The following is a 22,594-nucleotide window of genomic DNA, read 5'->3' as shown; positions in this document are numbered from 1 at the left end:
GAAAATAGACTCGATACAAAAAAAGAGAGATCAGGAGATCCAGGCTCGATCCGAGATGCAGTCGATCCAAATAGAAGAAGAACACAAACACTGGCAGCAGGAAGATGCTTCACATATTAACAAGCAGCCGCATTTAGAAAGTCTGTCTCCTTTTTCTCTGTGTATCACACTCTCGCATCGAAAACACATTTTTTCAACTATTATGATTGTGACACACCGATATTCCCCTCTGATCCAGCTAACACAGTGACATGCAGACCCGGGTATTGCAACACAGCCCTATGTTACCCAATTGTGAGTGAATATAGTTTCAACCCAGTTAGACTCAGGTTCTGCTTACTATGAACCGACTCGATCTGTGAAGACCTACTCAATCAGTATTATTTATATATATATATATATATATATATATATATATATATATATATTTATGTGTGTGTGTGTGTGTGTGTGTAAGCTGTATGCATGTGGCTGAAAACCTGTCGAACAATCTTTTGGGGATTTTTTTAATCTAAAATACAGACGCTGTAACTGCCAATTTTCTTTCATTCATTTTCCTTTTTTAACAGTTTATACGTTGGCCAGCGGAAGCCTTTAAAAACACTGCGATCATTGTGCGTAAACAGGCAAATTTGAACAACGCAAATGCTCATTTTTGCAAATTAGACAATTATAATTTTTTGATTTATGTATCCTGGCAAGCACTCACTTCACTGGGAGGAAGTCTTGCTGCATGCGCTCCTTCTGCACCGGTGGAGCAGCTCCACCCTTCTCTGATTAACTGGTTCTCACTCCCAACTCACCCAATATCAACGCTTGGTCAGTGCTCCTTGACGTCTGATATCGACGCGCGGAGTCACCGGGCTTTCAGCGAACTCCAATGTGCAAACTCATCCACGTCATTGTCAGACTGTCAGAGAATGTGGTCGCAGCAAGCTCCAAGGCCTCCAGCTCTTCAACACGTTACTGTGAATTACTTAATGTTACAGTAGACGTGCTCTAGTCGGTCAAAATGACGGATGGCCTTCAGATGCTTCCATCATTGTCAAAAACAGCGAAATTACGTAAAATGTTCAATTACCTCTGCTGTTTAGAGATGTTTACAATTTTGATGTGATGTGGCCAGATATTGTCATTGTTAATGAGAGAAAAAGAGAGAAGTGTGTATCCTGGAAACAAAAAGGTGTTCTTTGCAAAGATTATTAAGTGCCAAACCTCTCAGAGATGTGGTGTTGCTGTCCGGGCAATGTTCATAGATTTGATTATGAGTGGATGGCTGATAACACTGTTGCAAGTTGTATTACACACACAAAAAGAAAACCACCCCACAGAGTTTGTAGCAATCAGTGTTTCTTTTCAGCTGGTTATAATACATGAATAATTATAGTTTTGAAATGTGCATGTGTCTGCAGATCCATCATGACAGACTTGTACTACCTCAGCCAGGCGGACGGAGTGGGCGAGTGGAGAACGAAGGAGGCTAAAGACGTGTCGGATCTGGTCCAGAACCGAATCACCTACCTACAGGTATCTACAGACACACCTGCTGCTCAGCCAACTGGCCTTGCAAGCTCGCTTACTTACACACACACACACACACTCACACCGCATGTACTGTAGACACAAATACATAGTAAGCATTTATGTGAATGTTTCCTTCACAGGTACAACTGCACATATGCAGTTTTTTTACACATCTTTCCCACTCGCTTGTCTCATTTGCACCATCCATGACTGTCAGCATCAGTTTCCACAAGGAGCAGGTGATGGGTGTGATAGCAGACTGTCTCAGCCGTTGGATCTGACAATCAGGATTCTTGTTGCTTGTCAGCGATTTAGTGACACACAAGCGGCAAAACACAGACACGCATGCAGACTTGCAAAAAAATGACAGATCGGCAGACACGCGTATGCAGAAATTAAAAGAAGTCCTCACACAGACTCGCACATATGTACTCAGGCTGAGATAGATGCACATATGCTTACAGCACCACACACACACCCTGAGACCCATGACACATCCATTCACCCCCAGCCGCCCAGCTCTGGTGCTGCCGGGTTCCCGGGGCGGGGCGCCGCGCCGCGCCGCGCCGCGCCGCGCCGCGGCACCGGGCCCTGCAGCATTAATGAGCCGGTGTGTTTGATGAAGAGGACCCAGTCAGTCTGGCTGGGCGGAGACGGCACCACTAACAGCTGCTGTCACCACCGCTGAGGGATCACACCGCTCCACCAGCTGCTGTCACTAATTCATCACACACTAACACACACACACACACACACACACACACACACACACACACACACACTGAGTCGTGTACAGATGAATTCACCCGCACCTACGCAAGCAATTGGCGCACACATACACACAGTCACAAGATTGATGCACATGCTCGTATGCAAAGAGATGCCCTGTGTGTGTGGGTGTGTGTGTGTGTCTTTTGCTTTCCATCTCACACACACCCACACATCTATATGTACACACACTGACAGACTCCACCCTCCTATCCTGCTGTCTCTGCCACCCGCACCAGCTTCTCCCTTCATTCCTGGTTTAACTAACTCGTTCTCTGCGTCTGCTCCATCTGTCCACTCGCAGCATTCAGTGAGCATGGCCGGCTTCTTCAGATGGATTTCTGTTGGACACGCTTTTCATCTATTTTCGCTCTGTGAGCCTTTTTATGGTGGTATTAATTGATAGCGAGGAAGACGGTGTTTTTTTGTTCCTTGGTATCTTTGCACTTCATTTCCCAAAGATCACTTGATGCACTGGGTAGCCGAGCACATCGAGCTATAACGCTTCCAAAGATGCTAGATGCTAAAGGTGCCTTTATCGTTATTCTTAATGCTCGCCATCGGGTCCGATTCCCCGCGAAATGAAATGAAAAGATTTACGGCGTGCAGGTTGCCCAGAAAGTCCTGCAGCTCAGACTCCAGCTTTAACGTGACGTATCAACTTAAAGGTGATATGTCAGTGTTGTGTTCACAGCTCGTTGGGAAAACAAATCTGTTTTGCATTCATTTTATATTGAAAACGAAAGAAGACAACAGGCATCATTGTGACACAGAACAGTGAACCCGTAATCAAATGTTGTCTTCTGCATTATGTGAAATTTTCGCATTGCACTGGCTTATGTTTCCCACATCTTGTCCAGTACTCGCATGCGTCCTTTTCCGTGAATCCCGTGTGTAGGTACATCATTTCAATCCATTAGTGGAAAAGGCAAACTCGGCAAGAAATAAGAACACTGAAATATTCTAAACAAAGAGGCAATTTCAGAATGCAAAATGTTAAATGGCTTTTACTGAGAATTATTGCCAGCAGTAAATCGTACAAAGATGGGGTTTGATATAATAACATTGGAATAAGATTTTCTGATAACAATATTTGAGTTTTCTCTCGGTGGAGCTCAATCATAGTTGAGTCATTGTGGCTGTTTTTGCTTTTGCTAACAACCCAGTCCTTCTAAATGACAGCAGCAGTGTTGCCTCTTCATGCAAAACAACTGTCTCACAACCTGAGCACAACAGGTGGTTTTACACTAAACGCGTCTATGAGGAGAATGAAAAGACTTTAATTAGCTGGATATAGTGTGAAACTGCTAACAGAGAGTGGCAAAACAGACATTTACCAAAATGTAGTTAGGTTTTTTTCCACAGATATCTTAAAGCGGGAGCAGCTCTCTTTCATCTTCCACTCTGTCTTTGAATGTGGCCATCACAGCGGATAATTACCTGAGCCTGGCATATTGTTTCTCTTATCCAGTTGTTCGTAGCCGTATTTCCCATGAGAAACAATATCACTGTGGTCTCTCTGAACTGAATCACTCTGCAACTGCCTCTGTGTTTCACACTCAAAAAGCACACCGTTTAAACAGGCACTTAACCTACAACACAGAGCGGTACTCAGAGGCTGCCTTTTGTGCACGCATCTGCCGCCATTATCCTTGAACCGAGTCTCTCGGCGCTTCGGAGTCATTCCAGCCTCATCATTACCAACCAGGGAATCCAATGCTGGCCTCCACGCCACACGTTGCAGCTCAGATGCCGAGCGCTGTCGTAAGAAAAGCTTAATTCTTTTGTCAGGAAGCCACTGTAGATTATTTGCAAAGTAAGTTAACGGCTATTGGAATAGTAGTGAACTGGCAGCCTGTAACACCAGGGAAATGCCTGTGAGGCTTGTCCTTTCAGCGCGGTGGCTGCTGCACTCTGTCCATGATGTTATTGAACAGCAATCGGTTTTCAGCTCCTCTCTTTCTTTTTTCCCCCCATGCCCTTCTTTTCTGTTGCCTCTGTCCTCGTTCTCATTTCATCTCCACTGTTTTGTTTTTTTGGGGTTTTTTTTATCCTCTCATCTCTTCCACTATTCGCTTCCCTCTCCTTCTCCTGCCTCCCTTCCTCTCCCTCGCCTGCTATTGTGTGATAGGCAGCGTTAGCCGGTGGGTGCCGCGCGGCCTGATTACGGTGAACCATCCACAGCTGCGGCAGCCTAATGAGGAAAACACTCCCATCAGCCGGTAATTGCTGTTTAGGAAGCTGGTTGGCACCAGCGTTGCGGAGTCGCTCAAACCGGCAGCCGAGCGAATCGCAAACCGCCCTGCGACCCATCGCCAACGCAGCGTGCGTCGCTCTGTTGGGGTTTTTTTTTTTTTACGCAAAAAATGAAAAATCCATGTTACTTTCCCCATTGCCTCTCATTTGGCGTTCTTCCCCTCAGACTGTAAGATATTGAAGCTAAATTAAGAATGACGAATGAGAGTGAGTGAAGTAGAGAATCTGAGAGAATAGGCTATGAGGATAGAGGGTGGTAGAACATAGGGAGAGAGGGAGGGAGGGAGGGAGGGGAAAGGTTGGTACTGAGGCTAACTGCCCCCGCTCAGACACACTGTGACCAACACTGCTCTCCAAAGACCTATCAGAGTAAACCTAATTATAAGCAATGGAAAGAAACCCCATTTGGACCATTAGAAAGACGAAACTAAAAGCAGATAGTAGTAGATTAGAATGTTATCTGGTCCTAAACAGAGACTATGAATTTTCAGAATATCTCTTTACTGTCAGAAAACAAAAGCGGACACAGATCCTAACCGAGCACCGTCTCAGTGTCCACAAATTGGCAATCAAAAACAGGAAGACAGATCCTGGCGACCAAGCGAAAATAGAACATGTGATAACTGTTCAACAGGTGAGGCTGAGACAGAAATCCATCTCCTCCAATGTCATACATTCAATGAAATAAGGAACATTTACTTAAACAAGGTCAACTCTGTAATTTCGGATTTCAAAGAGCTTAATGACCTCTCAAATTAAAATGTACTTGGAGAAAGAGACGAGGCATATCTTGCTGCCCAATATGTATCAACATGCCGCATCCGGAGGGACTGTGAATGACACACACACACACACACACACACATGATTTGCCATATTAGAGAGAATATGAAATAAATGTACATAATTATTCTCATTTTCATCGAAAAACATTGAAATGACTATTGTGGGGTTTTTTTTGCTGGGATTTGTACCAAACAAAGATGTTTTCTTAAGTCTGTGTATTATGACGTGTAGTCCTGGACGTCTCTGCGGCACGATGTTTAATTTAAAATGGTATGTGACATACATTTTGCCTTTTACAAATATTGGATCGCCTCCCATTTGATAATTACAGTAAGCCATATTGTGGTTTCAATAAATTAGCCTTGAATTGAAAAGCGATATATACTAAGAGAAAGAGACTACAGACAACAAAAAGAGATTAATGAAGAATAGATATAAAAGAATGAGGCTGGGGGATTGTTCCTTTTGCCAACAAATACCAAAAGACCAAATCCAATGAATCCATCTCTCAATAATTTCCATCCTCCACGCTGCCCCGAGCCCATTGGTTCCTACTGACAACTTAAATCTGAAAAAGCTGGTCACAAACAAAGTTTTTTGCTGCATTTCAGTAATTTCTTGCAAATGTTACTCAAACAGAGGCAAATAGTGCATTTGCTCGGGATTATAATCAGCCAACTATCAATATGTGCCAGTGCAACAGCACAATGTATGTGGGTACAATTTAAAAGGAACTACTATGGCCATGTTCATAGTATTGAAGAAATGTGCCACTTATTGCAACGGTTTGTCTCATTTATAATGTTCTGGTAACATTAAAGTGAAAACATCTATATCGGGCTTTGAATGCACAGACAACACTTGTTACCAAAGCGTATCAAAATATAGAACATTACCAGTTGTATCCTTTTAACAATCAAAAGATGAGAGGCGGGAGAAAAAAAAGATGGGAAAAGAGTCATTTTCATGGCTGTCACAGAGGGAGAAGAAAGGAAAAACAAACTGGAAGGTGAGCAGCCGCACCGAGAAAAAGAGGGAACGGGTATAAACTTAGAGCGAAGTGGAGTCTGAGACAGACGGGCAAAGGGAACAAACAGAACAATATCAGCCATGTGTTATTACAAGTCAGAGAGCAGGGCTTTGAGAGATACAAGAAGAAGGTCAAGCAATAAAAAAAAAAGGTTGAAACATTTCTTCCTGTCCTTCTCCCAGAACCCCCCAGACTGCAGTAAGGCGAGAAAGCTGGTGTGCAACATCAATAAGGGCTGTGGTTATGGCTGCCAGCTCCACCATGTCGTCTACTGCTTCATGATCGCTTATGGCACCCAGCGCACGCTCATCCTGGAGTCCCACAACTGGCGCTACGCCCCCGGCGGCTGGGAGACCGTCTTCCTGCCCGTCAGTAACACCTGCACCGACCGCTCCGGGGCCACCACTGGACACTGGTCAGGTAAGGTACACACACACACACACACACACACCATCACCCATTGAGAGCCACACACAGCCGTAGCCTCAGTGCTGCCTGCAAACGACTATGATTGGTTGCTTAATATTCAAATAGCCCTTATTGTTTTTTGGTCTGTCTCTGCTAAAAGATGGGGTCTGCCAGACCACACATCTTTTGTGCTGCTACAGCGAAAAACAAAGTGTGAATTCCCTGGCTAAGCAGGACTGTGCAATTCGTGTTAAAGCACTTTGGCAGCCAATGAAGCAGCAGCAGGTTACTGTTCAAAGGCTTCAGTGCCAAGAAGACTTTGTTTCCGCAGAGGAGGCCGGTCTTAGAGGCAGAGGAGGCTCCTCCTTTATTTTTGAGTCATGGGGAGATCAAATCTATAAAAAAAAGAGTAATTGGTTGAAATAAACCTTTACCTCAGTATCATTTAGTATATATTTTCTCTTCTTTCGAAAAAATCTATTATTCAAATTCTAATTAAAATGCATCAACAGCGACACCTGCAGGACAGGCGAGAGTTTAAAGGGCAGTCTGGTATTGGGGGGGGGGCAGAGGAGGACATTGTTCTCATGCTAATTTGTTGTTCGCCAAACTGATGCTGATGTGGCGATCTGGCAGTAAAGCGGTAGATGTACACCAAGGATTCATTGTAGAATTAGATCCAGCGCCGCCACTGCGCCTTGATTCCAATTTGTCCGGTGGCCACAGATGGTATTACAACAAAAAGATCACCCCCCCCCCCCCCGCACGTTTGCGTTGTGTCTTGGTAACGAGGATGCTTGCTCGGTTAAATCAAAAGCTGTACGTATGTACAATGTATGCGTCAGTCATGGCCTGTCCGTAATGAACACCGTCTTCAAGCATAAGCTAATTTCTATGTGTACCTGGTGTCAGTAGACCTTAGAATGAAGATCGATGTGCTTGTTTGGGGGAGAGTGCTTCTCCCTGGTAATGCACAGGCAGCAGAATCATTTATGAATGAGTTTGCGCATCAGTATGAGTGGAAATAGTGATTTTTGTATGATTAATGGATTACAGTATAGGTGTGTTATCCTCCTGTTAAGCTGACAGAACCAAAGATCAGGGATGATTTGGAGGTTTTACTATGAGACTATGCCCCCCCCCCTCTCTCTCTCTCTCTGGCTCTCTATCACTTTCTTTGTCATTGCTTTCTTGTTCTCATCACTGCATCCTTTCAGCTCTATATATTTCTGCTATCGCTTCATTTGATTTGTGCTCTCCTGGGCTCTCCCTTCTTATCTCCTGCTCTCCTAGTGCATTCCCTTTCTTATTCTCCTGCCTTTCATGTGTCCTTTTCCACTATCTAATGTCTTTCTCTGGTGTCTGTCTTACAAACCGCCTCCTATAGATCCATATACGCCATCTGGCTGCTCGCAGCCATACAGCCATCTAACTACAAACGCCACTCCCCAGGCCTTTTAGCATTCTGAATTCTTATCCTTATAAGTCTTGTAATTTGCAGAGGCAGTATTTTCTGTTGACCAAGCCAGCTAACGAGCCAAGCATAGCTAATGTAAGCCTGTTGGGTTCTTGGCTACTGCTGTGGTCATGCCTGTTTTGTTAACAGGGTAGGTAAAATCATTCCTTGGGACACTGGGCCACAAAGGGATACTAAAGCCTTGGATGAATAAGTAGATATACATTGAATATATCACTAATTAAGTGGAATGTCTGCCCATGCCAGTACAATTAATGCATTTGGATATTTGCCTGAATTTGCCAGTGTTGCAGTATATTATTGGCCTTTTATTCTATGATTAGCCAGTGTTTATTACCTACCATGCAAATGCCTTGAGATGATGAAGGGTTTGCGTTGTTCCAGGATGGCAGTGGACTTTGCAGCGTCGTCGTTTTCTAATTTTGTTAGACATCGGGTCTCTGTTGTATCATTCCTGGTAAATGCCACCAATCCTTTCTAGTAACCTTCACTTAGAAATGGGATGAGCGTGCTGCTTTGGGTGTTGTATCATTTTACACGATACAGTTTTTGTCTTTTATTGGCCTAACCTCGTGTTTATGTGGGAAATTGACATTGTTGGTATTTTATGTAGCAGCGCTGTCATTTATCTGTACATGGTTTGCCCACTTTATTTTGAGTTGTTTCCTGTAGGATGTCAGTTATTTATAGACAGAGAGATGATGCATGGCATATGCATCTGTGACAAAATCTAAGGTAGCGATCATTATAGGACCTACTGATTTCCTTCCCTCATACGGGAAGTGGGAAAAACAAAGCAATACAACAAAATCCATATTTAAATACAGTCATAATGCCGACACAGTACCCACATTTTGGTTCTGTGACCAAACCAATAATCGTTGCCTGAATAAAACAGTTTAAATAGTTTTTAGTTTGGAAATATGACTACGAATCTGAACAGACAATCAATACAAGTTTATATTACTTGACAATTTTAGATTCTCTGCGCTTCGGACAAATCGGTCAATACCAAAAGAAAGTAATAAGGTCCAAACCCAGCACTTCTGTCTATTAACTCACTGGAGCATGTTGCTGTTTTACTACAGCAGCATGAGAGAGAGCTTACAGCACCATCTCACAGGTTTGGTAAAACAGACTCAATTCTGAGCACACAAAGGGGAAACGAGTCTCCTTGTGGAACAATGGTTCGTTGATCAAAGAGCTAATTTGCCAAAGAGGGTGTATTCCTTTGAGCTTCTCTGTAGAGATATTACTGCCTTATGAGTGAGTCTGAGAGCAGCAGGGGAAACATAATGTTCCCTGCCATGTAAAGACTGGAACAAGAGTTGTCCAAGTTCATAAACCGCCTCTCAAATGTATTATGAATGGAAAGGCTCCGCATTTTGTGTCTGTATGGTGTCACTCTTGGTTCTCCAGTAGCTGTGTTGAACTTGTGCAATATTTATTAGGCGAAGTATGCATCACGGGCTTAAAATACAGTGTTTCTGTGTCAGTTCAGACCTATAAGCTTTAAGGAGCATACATGAGATGACATTTAAAAGAGCTTTGTGATGTAATTAAGGAGCTGTGGGAGGCAGACTTACTGCATCTCAGTACATTTATAAGTGCAGGCCTCAAAAAGTGCCCATTCCCCCTTATGTGAATCATGCCAATGCTGTTATATAAGCAAAGACAGGCCTGGGAATATCTTTTCTGTTCAATATTTAATGCTTCTACCAATTTATATTCAGTTCATGTTCAGGCATACGCACACATGAATTGAAGCCTCTTGTTTCTGTCCTTGTTTTTCGCATGTTTTTTTACGTACCCTTTCTGTGAAAGGCCATTTTTAATGACTCATTATGCCATTTAGTTGGAAGCGTGTCGTGGATGTGTGTTTGCGGCTGTATTAGGGCCCGTCTGTGGCAGTTAGAGAAGCCACTTTAGTCTGAAAGAACACAGGCCTCAGACTTGTTTTTGTGTAAATCAGGGGTTTACTCACACACACACGGACCAAAACAAAACTCTCCTTGGGTTTTTAAGACTGAAAGAGAGTGAAGGTTTTGTCTGCCAGGCATATCCCTTTTGGTGCGATGAGATTAGCTGGGGCTCTGTGTGTGTGCGCGCGTGTGTGTGTGCGCATTTCTTTTTATTGTTGTTTTCTTTGGATCACCTTTTTTTTTTCCCCGCATTCTCATCACAAGACCCCCGTGTGTTCATACATGCATGTTCATGTGTGTGTGTCCTCATGAGCATTTCTGTGGGTGGGCACATGCGTGTTCATGCACAGTTGGCCTTGGTGTGCACGGAGGTCTGGCAGTGCACGGGGGACTGTCTTCTGCCCAGAAAGGTGACCTTCGTAATCAGCCCGTGCTCAACCCCTTGCCAAGCAGGACTCAGCCTGAAGGCGCCAATGCCAGACTCACCCCCCCCCCCCCCCTCCAATCCAGGTCCTTGCACCAGCCCCTGGCCCTACACAGCCTTGATAGAAAGGAGCTTACCTTGGCCTTTAAACAAGGACGGGCAAAGAGCAGCTGTCAATCCCAGAAGCTGGATTCGTAGGGGGTTGGGGGATTTGGATTCGTGCTGGTAACAGAACAGGAATGAATGTAATAGGGATGAAGAATAATGCTGAAAAAAATCTCACTGCATCGCAACATAATGTTTTATTTTTGACAGAGTGTCATATTGTGTAGTAGTTAGTTCAGTAGAAAAAGACACTAAGAGGTTCAGTGAACTCAAAGATGTTAGTCAGTGTTGTCAGTCGCTTGACAGAAAGCTACGCTGACGACTTGCCGATGTCTCCGAACTCCATATACTTTAAAAAGGGAAAGAAGAAAAGCTCTAAGTTATCTTACGGAAACAGGTGTCATGTCAGAGCTTAAAACGAGTCTGTGGCTTTCTTGATCCTACTGAAACTTGTTACTGATACAAGGTCTGAAGCCAAGTCACTCATGCCAATACTATTTACAAAACGAAAATCACAAATCTCAAAGGGCTTTACAATCTGCCGCTCAATCCTTAGAACCTCGGCTTTGATAAGGAAGGGGCCGTCACGGGTTTTTACCTTGAGTAGTGCGGAAACCTTTAGTCAATCTGCAGAAAATAAATCACGAACAATATTTATAATCCATTAATCACTTCAGTCGTTTATCAAACAAAAAATGCGAAACATTTCCTGGTTTTATTTTCGTTAATGTGCTTAATCGCTGCTTTTCTCTGTATTGTGTCATTGCAAACGGGACAGCTCTGTGTTTTGGTCTGCTGGCCTTCAAAGCAAGACATGGGAAGACATAGTGAATCTGCTTCTCTTATTTCTGATATAGTATAAGTTAATCAATTAGATGAACATAATGTTTGCATTGATGATAATGCACATGATCATCAGTTACAGCTCCAAATGTGAGCGGAATAATGAGCGTCTTAATACTCAACCTTCTCCTCTTTGGACCATCCAGGAGAGGCCCACGATAAGGACGTCCAGGTTGTGGAGTTGCCTATAGTGGACAGTCTCCACCCCCGGCCCCCCTACCTGCCCCTGGCCATCCCTGAAGACCTGGCCCCGCGCCTGCACCGTCTGCACGGCGACCCCTCCGTTTGGTGGGTGTCCCAGTTCGTCAAGTACCTGGTGCGACCGCAGACGTGGCTGGAGAAGGAGATCCAGCAGACCACCGCCAAGCTGGGCTTCAAACACCCCATCATCGGGTAAGGACACTCGGGTTATCACTGCTCAGTGTGGCTCGCTTTGTTATCTTCCTTTTTCGGTGCTCTTAAACACTTCCAAATAGTAATGGCTTTGTCACTACAGCATATCTCTGCAATAAAGTTTACAAAATGCTTCACAATCAAAGCAAACAGACGGCACAGGAAGAAGAAAATGAAGACATCGCCCTCAGGGCTGTGGTGGAATACAGACACTGCTTTGCGGGAGGTTAATAAGAGGTTAATACAATAGTATCAACAGTAACTCAATCTATGGAAGTGTTTAGTTTGGCTAGTTTTCTACCTTTATCTGCCCTTGGAAGCCTTTTGCTTTTTTTATTACTTCTCTGCTCTACACTAATACAGCTATATTATATACTATATTAATGCAAATCAACTTGGTTAAAGAAATTCCATCATTCTTTTCTCTCTAGTAATATTTGTTTGATTCTGCCTTGTTTGATGTATTAATGTCTCCATGAGGGTTTTCAGTCTCTAGCCCAATTAATTTAATACTGAAGACCTCCTCATCAGATGCGGCAGTTGAATAGCTGAAAAGTAAAAGTATCTTTAAAAACCAGTAAAACCAATCAAGACAAGGAAAGAGACGCATATAACAAGTAATCAGTAATCATTGTTGATTATTATGTTGAAATATGTTGAAAACAAAAGACATGTTGAAATTAAAGGATAAGGGATCGCCAAAGTCAGTCGACTTCATCCTCTGGGGAACATGAATGAACAATGTTTCATGGCAATATATCCAACAGCTGCTGAGATATTTCAGTCTGGCTTTGCTATCACCAGAGCCTTCCTTGTCTTTTAAAAAATCCACATAAGAGCCCAAGAGAACTTCCTCATTGCAGAAAGAGTGATCTCCACATTGGTATCGGAGTGCACCACCTAGATATTACTTTTCAGGAAGCTTCGCACAAGAGGTCCAGTATTTTGGACAATGCACATAATGACTCTTCCATGAGGCTGATTCCACCTGCCTGGTAAAGGAAGTAGTGTATTACAATATAACTCTTAGCGTTTATTTTAGTTTGTGAAGTCAGCCGGGTTTAGTTCTGTCGCTCTCAACATAACTCTCACATCCATATGTTCATAGTCTCTTTTGCCAGCTCCTCGCTCTCATAACTCCTCTTTTTCTCTTCTTCTTTGCGTCTTGCTGCAAGCAGCCGTCGCCGTTCTTCCGTACCTTTTCTGTCCTGCTCTGCTTAGTTCTGACTTTCTCTTGTCACTCTCTTCTCTTTAGTTTTTACCTCTCTGCCTTTCATCACCCGGCAGCTTCCGTCTCTTTCTCCCAGCTCTTTGACTCTCCTCCCCCTATTTTTCCTCAATTTTTTTTTTCTTGTCTGTGAGTCATCCCAACTTTTTCAATCTCCCCAACCTCTCACTGCCTTTCATGTGTGATCGTTGCTCAGTCTTCATTTGTTCATCCTGCTTCGAGATTTCAAATTGTTATATTGTTATATCTCCCTCACGTTCCCCGGGTGCACATCCCTACCCACAATGCTCTTGCTCTCATGGTTTTACACACATCTCTATCCCCCCCCTCCATACACTCGTATATCCCACCCTTTCCTCCCTCCGTTTCACATGGGGAAAGGCTTATTGAAATGATGTGCTGGGTAGAACAAAGTTTTCATCCCTCTTTTCCCATCCCTTCTCAGCTCTTGATACATCCACTCCACTCTGCACTGATGTTGCAACAAAGTGCCTTTTGCGCTTCTGTCAGCACTGTGGGGGGAAGGCGATATGTACGTCTGTATGGAAAAGTGAGGGGGGGGGGGGACACTGAAAGAGATCCCTAGTGTCAATGCAAGAAAAAGGAGAGAGAGAGAGAGAGAGAGAGAGAGAGAGAGAGAGAGAGAGAGAGAGAGAGAGAGAGGCTTCTATTGCAGATACCAGAGTAGCCCTATCGCCATGGCAATGTGGTCACCAAGAGATGGATTTACTTTAATTTAAATATCTTTAATAATATCCAGTTTCAGGTCTATTACAATATATTGTGTATCTATGTGTATATATACATATTTTTTATAATAATTAATAAAAGACATTTCTCAGAGTAAACACAATAAATGAATAAATAAATATAACAATAATACAAAAATAGGATAATATGATTCTAGGTCAGGTATTTCTTTATTCTTCACTTGGTGAGCTTAGAAAGACCATTTTTTAATAACTTTCCAAGAATGTTAGAAGGTTTTTTGGCGCCTGTGCTTATGAATGTACAGAACTTAATAAGACCCTTCATGTTGGCCTTTCCCTTTAATTTGTTTATGTCATTCTGCAGCATACAGTACATGTAATGTGGTCATTTCTTCTTCGTGCAGCTGACAGGCATCCAGAGGTCAAATCATTTATTCTATAGTCTATAAATGTTATTGTCACTAACTGCCCGAATCAGCATTGCTGAGTCGGGTGTGGGTGTGTTTGATGTCTCTAATGCATGCTTTTACGCCCACCATGAGGATTGCCCTGCTTCGCTAGTACAGTATGAATAGAGAGAAATAAATTGAATTATTGAGGCGGAGGTAGTGGGTGAGCTCTGGAGAGAGGGGGGGAGGGGAGGGGAGGTAGGGAATAGATGTCTAAGGGCTAAGCAATGCCTCAGTGTGGTCTGACAGAGAGAGAAAAGGGCAAGATAAAAGAGTTCACAGGAACAAAAACACCGTAGACATGAGAGACGTTGGGGAGCAGGAGAGACGGACCCCAACAAAGGATGGAAAAAGCTCAGAGTCACGACCTCGGTCCGATCAGAGACACAGAATAAAAGGCTCGGACACACCAACTTGTCCTCACTCCATTCTTTTGGGTTTTATTTGCCACGTAAAGAAAGGAGCTGTTCTTGTGGCCACTGGTAGAAATTCTTACTTTTTTATTCTTCCACCTCATTCTCACAAAAGAGTTCGAGGCAGCCCTTGAAAAGCACTAAAGCACTTTGGGAAATCCTGAATGGTGGAAGGTAAAGGACTAATGTTCGACACCAAAGTGTCCTTAAAAAGGCTTTCGACCCGAGATATTCCAGTGGAGCGGCTCCTTGGTAGGCAGTAGACAGCTGATTGTATTGGGAAGCTCCCAGGTGGCACTGTATGAATGTGGGGGAAACGTGTACGCGTTCCTTCATTTGTGAAGTAAAGGTTGAAAAAAAGGTCTTTTTCTTTCTCTTAGATTTTTGAAATTGAATTTGCTCCTCGAGGCCAGAAGTCACGATGCAGATGTGGCCGGGTGCTTTTGTAATTGAATAGTTGTGGACGGCATAAAATAGTGTTTCAGCGTCCATCAGTTTGAGGGACGCCTCTCTGCGTCAGGAGAGGAAATGTTTTCCATTCTCGTCCATCTTTTGTTCCGTTTACCAGCTGTGCGCTTTCTTTCATATGTACAGCCGGTGACAGCAATCTCTCTTTGTCCTTGTGTACTGCGAGCGATGACAAGGAAACCGAAGAAATAGAGTTATGTTGGATATTTCTGTCTGTCTATTTGGCTGTCTCTCTCTCTCTCTCTCTATTTCTGAAACTTCCTCTCTCTCAGTCACCGCTTGCCTTTTCTTTTCTTTCGTTGTCTTTTGTCCCGTCACTCTTTGTTTGTGTTTATAGCAACAATGGAAAGATTTCCACGGTATGGCTTTCAAGTGGAAGGGCCTTTTTATTTCTTTTCCTTTTTCTTGACAGCGATTACACGTCGACACCAAAAAACAAACAGTTTAAACTAGGTTGTCTGAAATAAAGATACAAAAATACAAACCGCGCTATGACTTGCTGAGCTCACAAAGATAAAAGTGTTTCAATTATTCACTAGATGTTGGACTCTTGATTTAAGCTTTAAAGCCCATATTAGCAAAGTGACCAAGACAGCGTTTCTCCACCTTTTAGAAATGTTGCCAAAGTAAGGCGGCTCTTAACAGAGCAGGATGTTGAGAGATGAGAAAGAGCTCTTAGGTCCTTTGATGATGTATTTTAAGTGTCCGCTAAGCAGCCTACAAAGTGAGTGTGGAGACTGCTTTTAGCTACTACGGTCCTCGACTCTGGGACACTGAAGACCTACTTATTCAGGCAGGCCTTCAGTAAATGTAGTATGTACAGTAGTATAATAAGCATTTCTTTCTGTGTTATTTGGGTTTAGATGGGTGTGTTTCTGCAAAAACTACAACTATATAATTGTGCATTTATAATAATTTGCATGGCTCAGCAATAAAAACAATACTTTTACTTCAAAGTGAACTGATGGATCTCAAGCTGTTCTGTACAAACAAACATCCATCATTGTACCCCCGGTGGGAGACAGAAGCTATCAGTTGTGGTTAGATTTCTTTGTGGTAACCTAACCAAGGTATCAATGTGAGGATAATGGCTCTTGGTGCATACTTAGCAAAAAGGTTCTTGAAGTTTGAGGTGAAGTGCACAGGTGCATTACAGCACATACGCAATCCTGAGGGACACCATCAACACATAACTGTGTTAATAGACCCTACGAGCTCAGAGTGCGGATGTGCAAAGCTCAACGCCAACTTTATCAAAAATTACAGTACTAGTCTGTAATGCTGTCCTTGTCCCTGTCTGTCTGTCTGTCTGTCTGTCTGTCTGTCTGTAGAGTCCACGTGAGAAGGACAGATAAAGTGGGGACGGAGGCGGCCTTCCATCCCATAGAGGAGTACATGCTGCATGTGGAGGAGCAGTTCCAAATTCTGGCCAGACGTGTCCACATCGACAAGAAACGAGTTTACCTGGCCACTGACGACCCCTCCCTGCTGCAGGAAGCCAAAACTAAGTCAGTGTGTGTGTGTGTGTGTGTGTGTGTGTGTGTGTGTGTGTGTGTGTGTGTGTGTGTGTGTGTGTGTGTGTTGATGCCCATTGTGAGTCTGTCCATCTGATTGGTGAGAGTGTGTTTTCCTCTGTATTTGTATCATTTTACCCTCTCTCGTCGTCCTCTGACTCTTGACGTATTGTCCCTCGCAGGTATCCAGACTATGAGTTCATCAGCGATAACTCCATCTCGTGGTCGGCAGGCCTTCACAACCGCTACACTGAGAACTCACTCAGAGGAGTAATCCTGGACATCCACTTCCTGTCTCAGACCGACTTCCTGGTCTGCACCTTCTCCTCACAGGTCAGTCCACTTCTACGCTCTAGTATTTCGATGACACTGAAGGTCGGGGTCAAGTTTAAGTCATTTTTGACTTGTCTTGACTCAGCAATGTGAGAACAAAAAACGTTTAACGGGGACAAAATGGAACTGAGGAGGGATTCCATCTTCCAGGACGGACAGGATTGCAATAGATGTTGTGTGTCCAGAATAAGCAACATAATAAAATGACAATAAAGGCAATACACACGACAAAAATGATACTTGAACGTATTTGAAAAAGATTGGAGCCAGGAGGATGTTGAGCATCTTCCAGGTGTCGCCGAACAGATGGAGCCTGAGCCAGGCAGCCTCCTCTCCACCATGTGACCTGGCTGCACAAACACACAACAGGCGACCTCAAGTACATCATTCACACAGACGGGGAGAACGAGCAAACACACAGAGGGAGAGAGAGAGAGACTGACTGACTGCGGTGCTTGTGGCACACAAACAACAAGGCTTCTTGAGAAGTGGTGGCTTTAAAGTTAATATAATTATTTTTGACTGCTAAGCTTAAATAACACATTGAGACAGAGACCGACTCCGCCAGCCAAGTAATGAAAGAATAAACAACTAATTGACAGTTAAGGCAAAAACATGAGGTCTGAGTTTGGATTTAAAGGCTTGCACATAATCCGACTGTTTTAATGTCCGTAGGGAGGTTATGTCAGAGGAAGAGGGTGTGATAGGAAAAGGCCCTTTGGACTTTGGACTTCTTTTTCACTCTGGGGACAGACAGGAGCCCTGATTGGATTATTAGGTTTAAGATTTAGATGTGTGCCTGCCAATAGACAAGGAAGCAATGAAGTGGGATAAAATAAATAATGTTTGGACATGTAGTAAAGGGATTTTTGATTTCTGAATGCACATAAATTACAATTAAAAGGCTCTTAAACGCTGCCTTTGTCCGTGGATGGAGTTCTGTTGTTAGCACGTGACCTGAGTGTGACCTCCTGTTGTCACATAACCAAACTTTCATGCTTAGGTCTGGTGATAACAATTCAGCCGCGTCTATGAAAACAGAGCAAACTCCTTCCCCTTATGAAGGCCACCAGATGAGCCTGAAAGCTCTGGAATATGGACCTTGTGCTTAGATTTGATTTGTCAAACTAGATTTACCGAGAGATAGATATATATATATATATATATATATATATATATATATGTATATATATATATATATATATATATATATATATATATATATGTATATATATATATATATATATATATGTATATATATATATATGTATATATGTATATGTATATATGTATATATATATATGTATATATATATATGTATATATGTATATATATGTATATATATGTATATATGTATATATATGTATATATGTATATATATGTATATATGTATATATATATATATATATATATATGTATATATATATATATGTAATGGGCTTTCAAGCTCAAAATGTTTTAGTTGTCGAATCAACAATAATAATAAGTTACAGTTCATGAAGAAGAATAACCAAGTAATAGAGATAACCCTTAATTAATATCGCATGTAAAAACAAGAACACCTGGGTTGTATTATTAATTATGAAAAGGGTTTAAAAAAACAACAGATTTAGGTCAACCAGTTGAAGGTTTTGTGTTAAAATGGCCTGTTAGAGATACAGGAAAGACGATCACCACTCGATGTTTCCAGTTTGTCACAAGGCGATCCAGAACGCGTCTGATAATCACAATCGTGTGATCGTCAACAACCTCATTGTCCCATTTTCAGTCACATGGTCCAAAGCCCATTTATTCCGGCTTTGACATTACAATGGCATTTGTCATCCATTATTCTGATCATCTCAGCCCCTAAAGTGCTGTTTTATAGTGAGTTATAACGTGGAGGAATCTGGCTTTCTGCCCGCCCTAAAAAATAAAGTGTGAGCCTCGTATTTCCTATTCACACTCTGGGTTTAAGAGTCCACGGCAAGGAATGAGTCGCTTAGCACAGTTTATCCCTCGTTTACCGGGGCTTCAAGTACTTTTGTCCCTCTAAAAGCATGTTCTCTCGCCTCTACAGCCTCGTTATCAAGACAAATACTAATAATAGATCTAAGAAAAATAATCCCTGCCTGTGTTTCTGTCTCAGGTCTGCCGTGTGGCCTACGAGATCATGCAGACGCTGCATCCAGACGCTTCCTCCTTCTTCTATTCCCTGGATGACATCTACTACTTCGGAGGTCAAAACGCCCACAACCAGATCGCCATCTACCCCCACCAGCCGCGCGACAGCGAGGACATTCCCCTGGAGCCCGGGGACGTGATCGGCGTGGCCGGCAACCACTGGGACGGATACTCCAAAGGCATCAACCGCAAAATGGGCCGCACTGGCCTCTACCCATCCTACAAGGTCAAAGAGAAAATCGAGACCGTGAAGTACCCGACGTACCCCGAGGCGGACAAACTGCTCAGCTCTCAAAAGAAGTAAAAAAAAGAAAAAAAGTCAAAATAAAAGAGGAAATTAAAAAAATAAAAGAAGAGAAGGAGCGAGGATAAACACGCGGACTCCGTTTCCAGGGAAGGAGGCTGCTTTTGTACAGAAGAGAGATGCGTACTTAGTGCGCTAAGCTGGGAAGAAAAGAAGAAGCCTGAACCCAGGGGTGATAGGAATGAGAATGCACTCTTATGTGTTTATGAGAGCTTGTGTGTGTGTGTGTGTGTGTGTGTGTGTGTGCGCGCGAACGTGTGTGTGTGTGTGTGTGTGTGTGTGTGTGTGCGCACTTGTGTAAATGCCTGTGCGTATGAAAGGTCATGGAAGACTTGCACCCTACCACTACTCCCCCTGCCCGATGCTCTAAACTTCGGGCCTGTAGAGATGTAGACATGAACATTGATTTTAACTAAAGCAAGAAAAACAATTAAAATCCACACAACTGACCGAGCTCGCTCTCCCGAGACAAGACTACTGTAGGACTCGCACGCCCCTGAGTGAGCTTTCGAATCAATGACCGAAAAAAAGATGACAAACTGGAAAAGAAGTGTTTTGATTTTTATTTAATTCCTTTCAGTGGTTTTGATTCTAATCTTGCCTTTTTTTTTTTTTTCCTTTTCCTCCAAATTTTTTTTTTTTCTTTGTTTACTGAATGTACTGTATCCTCTTCTTGCCATGCTCACCGCTGACACTCCCCCCCCCCCCCCCCCCTCACCTTTCTTCCTGCTCCACTCACTGTGCTTCCTCCATCTTGTCTCTTCATGTGCAATTAATTTTAAAATACCATATTGTGCTTTTATCGGGTGTGTTTTTAACGGTCTTAATTTTGCGCGTATGGGGCTTGTGCATTGTATACTGTACAGTGTGTGTGTGCATGTGTGGATGGATGGATGTGCGCGTGATTAAGTGTGTGTGTGTGTGTGTGTGTGTGTGTGCTGTTTAAGTCTAACGGGCCACGTCACGACCTGGTGCCTGATTAATGATGAGCAGTGTGTGTGTGTGTGTGTGTGTGTGTATTTCTGGCTTTCCTCCTGACTGAATAGTGTTTGTGTGGCCAGCGGGAGGCTGGCGGTGACAGCCCCCCCCCCCCCCCCCCCCCCCCCCCCAGCACTTGGAACAATGGTGAACTCCAGTCACTCGGCTGGGGGACCTCTAGTTAACAATGGTGAGATTATGTGGAGTATGGTGAACTCATGGTGCACGCGCACACACACACACACACACAGACACAGGAGCCGTCCCGAGGCTCACCAAAAGAAGCACTCCACCGAGATAATGTCCTTTTTTCGGCATCTCTTGCTGTCTCTTCCTGTCCATCTGTTTGTTTGTTTATTTTTTTACTTTTAACATTGCTGTTTTAAAATAAATGAGAAAATATGCCTATGTTTTAAAATGATAATGCTATGTCATCTCAAACTCAGAGTCCCCATCATGAAGGCTTTTTTTCATAACTTATGTTCTTGGGCATTGTCTTTGATAACCACAGATCGAATAAACTTGAGAAACCAACGAGGCATTTTTTATTTTTTCCCCCCTTTCAGCCCGATTCTGTTCGCCATCTGCTCCTCCAGTTCTTACCCGGCGACACCTGCTCGTTCAATCAGGCTGAACATGCTTCAACTACATTACACATATTCCAAACTGGGAATCAAGGCTTACTTTAATATTTGAAGAGTTCATTTCCTGAAGGGTATCTATCTATCTATCTATTTTTGAAGAGTAAAAGTCATTACCTGAAGTTCATCTTTTGATACCTCCATAAAAAGGAGAACCCTGCCTCTGAAATCATTTAGGCATCCGGGATAAGAGCTCCACTCACACCTTCAGTAGTTTGTTTTATAAATCATTCAGTTAGTGTCAATCCATTTTCCAATCATTACAGAGTAAAAGCTCTTAAATCTGTCTTTGATTTACATTTCAAACTGAATACCTCCAACAGAGACATTACCATTCTTCATTTAGATATTCCTCGTGACGGCTACGTGACATTTCTGCCCCAAATACCAAACATTTCTCCCCACGGAGCCAAAACACACCCGTAGACTTCCTGCTCTCGTCTCGTCTCCTACTTCCTGCACGTCTGAATCGTTTATGGTCTCGTTCTGTGTGTCTTATTTATGGGCTGTCTTGTTACTTTCTTACTGAGGGGGCTCTGGGAGTTTCATTACAGATCCCTCTTTAATTTCAACGCTGATCTGCATGCTTCATTGGACACCCATAAGGAAACCCACGGCGCCGGTAGCGGAGATGAGCTGTTTCGGTGTGTGCGAGGGAGAATAATAGTTTTATTGTTTCTTTTTTTTCGTTTCCCCCCCCCCCCCCCCTCCTGCCTGACAACAATCCGCAACCAATTTAGCCCACGTTGACAAAGCCTTCATAATGCACATGCAGCGTACAGCAGTTCATTGAATGTCTCAATTCACTGGGAAAGAGTCCCTCGTGGGCTTTCTAAACGCACACGCTAACTGGAGGGCACTTTAATTAAAATGCACTCGTCGCTGTCACAGTGGCCTGCAACAGTCGTTTAAGAGCGACGTTGGTTCAGTTAATTATTCTGTTAATTGGACTCCGCTCTTGATCGAGAGCATTCCGGGTTTCTTTCTCTGCCTTTGTGGTCTAATTGTTGCGGCGCTCGAGCCGTTTGCCTCCCACATGAAAGTTGTGCGTTGAAAGGGAATCTGTCCCATCTTAAGTGCCTCATCCATTTCCAAACGCATGTGTCAACATGTTACTTTTTTTATTTTATCTTTAAAAGTCTGTCTTAAAGCAACACTCGCATGGCCATAGCAACAAGCGATCCACGAGGCTCTACCTGTGCACAGTGGTGCGTCGAGCTAAGCGCTAAGATCAGCGCGCAAACACAGAGATGTCTCCAACGTGCCGATGTTTAGCCGGTATTAATTACTTGGTTCGCCATCTCAGAGCGTCAGCATTCCAACGTTTGCTAATTAGCACAAAGTACAGCTGAGGCTGATGCGAATGTCATTCATTTTGTATTCCATGTAAGCAGGTTTTAGGTCAATAGAAGTTATTCTCTCGGGACTTTTGAGTATCTGTTGCAAATTTCATAGCAA

General features: G+C 43.2%; 1 protein-coding gene across 1 annotated transcript in view; it reads left to right on the top strand.

Annotated features, from left to right (window-relative positions):
- Positions 1 to 21,023, top strand: part of fut8b (fucosyltransferase 8b (alpha (1,6) fucosyltransferase)) — a 34,032-nt gene extending 13,009 nt beyond the window's left edge. Inside the window, exons 4-9 of the mRNA XM_079179945.1 lie at positions 1,413 to 1,527; positions 6,546 to 6,783; positions 11,689 to 11,935; positions 16,535 to 16,711; positions 16,900 to 17,050; positions 19,179 to 21,023. Coding sequence (XP_079036071.1) covers positions 1,413 to 1,527; positions 6,546 to 6,783; positions 11,689 to 11,935; positions 16,535 to 16,711; positions 16,900 to 17,050; positions 19,179 to 19,517 — 1,267 coding nt within the window. The 3' untranslated portion in view covers positions 19,518 to 21,023. The remainder of the gene's footprint in view (positions 1 to 1,412; positions 1,528 to 6,545; positions 6,784 to 11,688; positions 11,936 to 16,534; positions 16,712 to 16,899; positions 17,051 to 19,178) is intronic.
- Positions 21,024 to 22,594: the final 1,571 nt, after the last annotated feature.

Source organism: Pholis gunnellus, assembly GCF_910591455.1.
Source record: "Pholis gunnellus genome assembly, chromosome: 19".
In the NCBI taxonomy this organism is placed as follows: domain Eukaryota; kingdom Metazoa; phylum Chordata; class Actinopteri; order Perciformes; family Pholidae; genus Pholis; species Pholis gunnellus.
The sequence above is the reverse complement of the archived record's forward strand: the minus strand, read 5'-3'. Positions and strand labels throughout refer to the sequence as shown.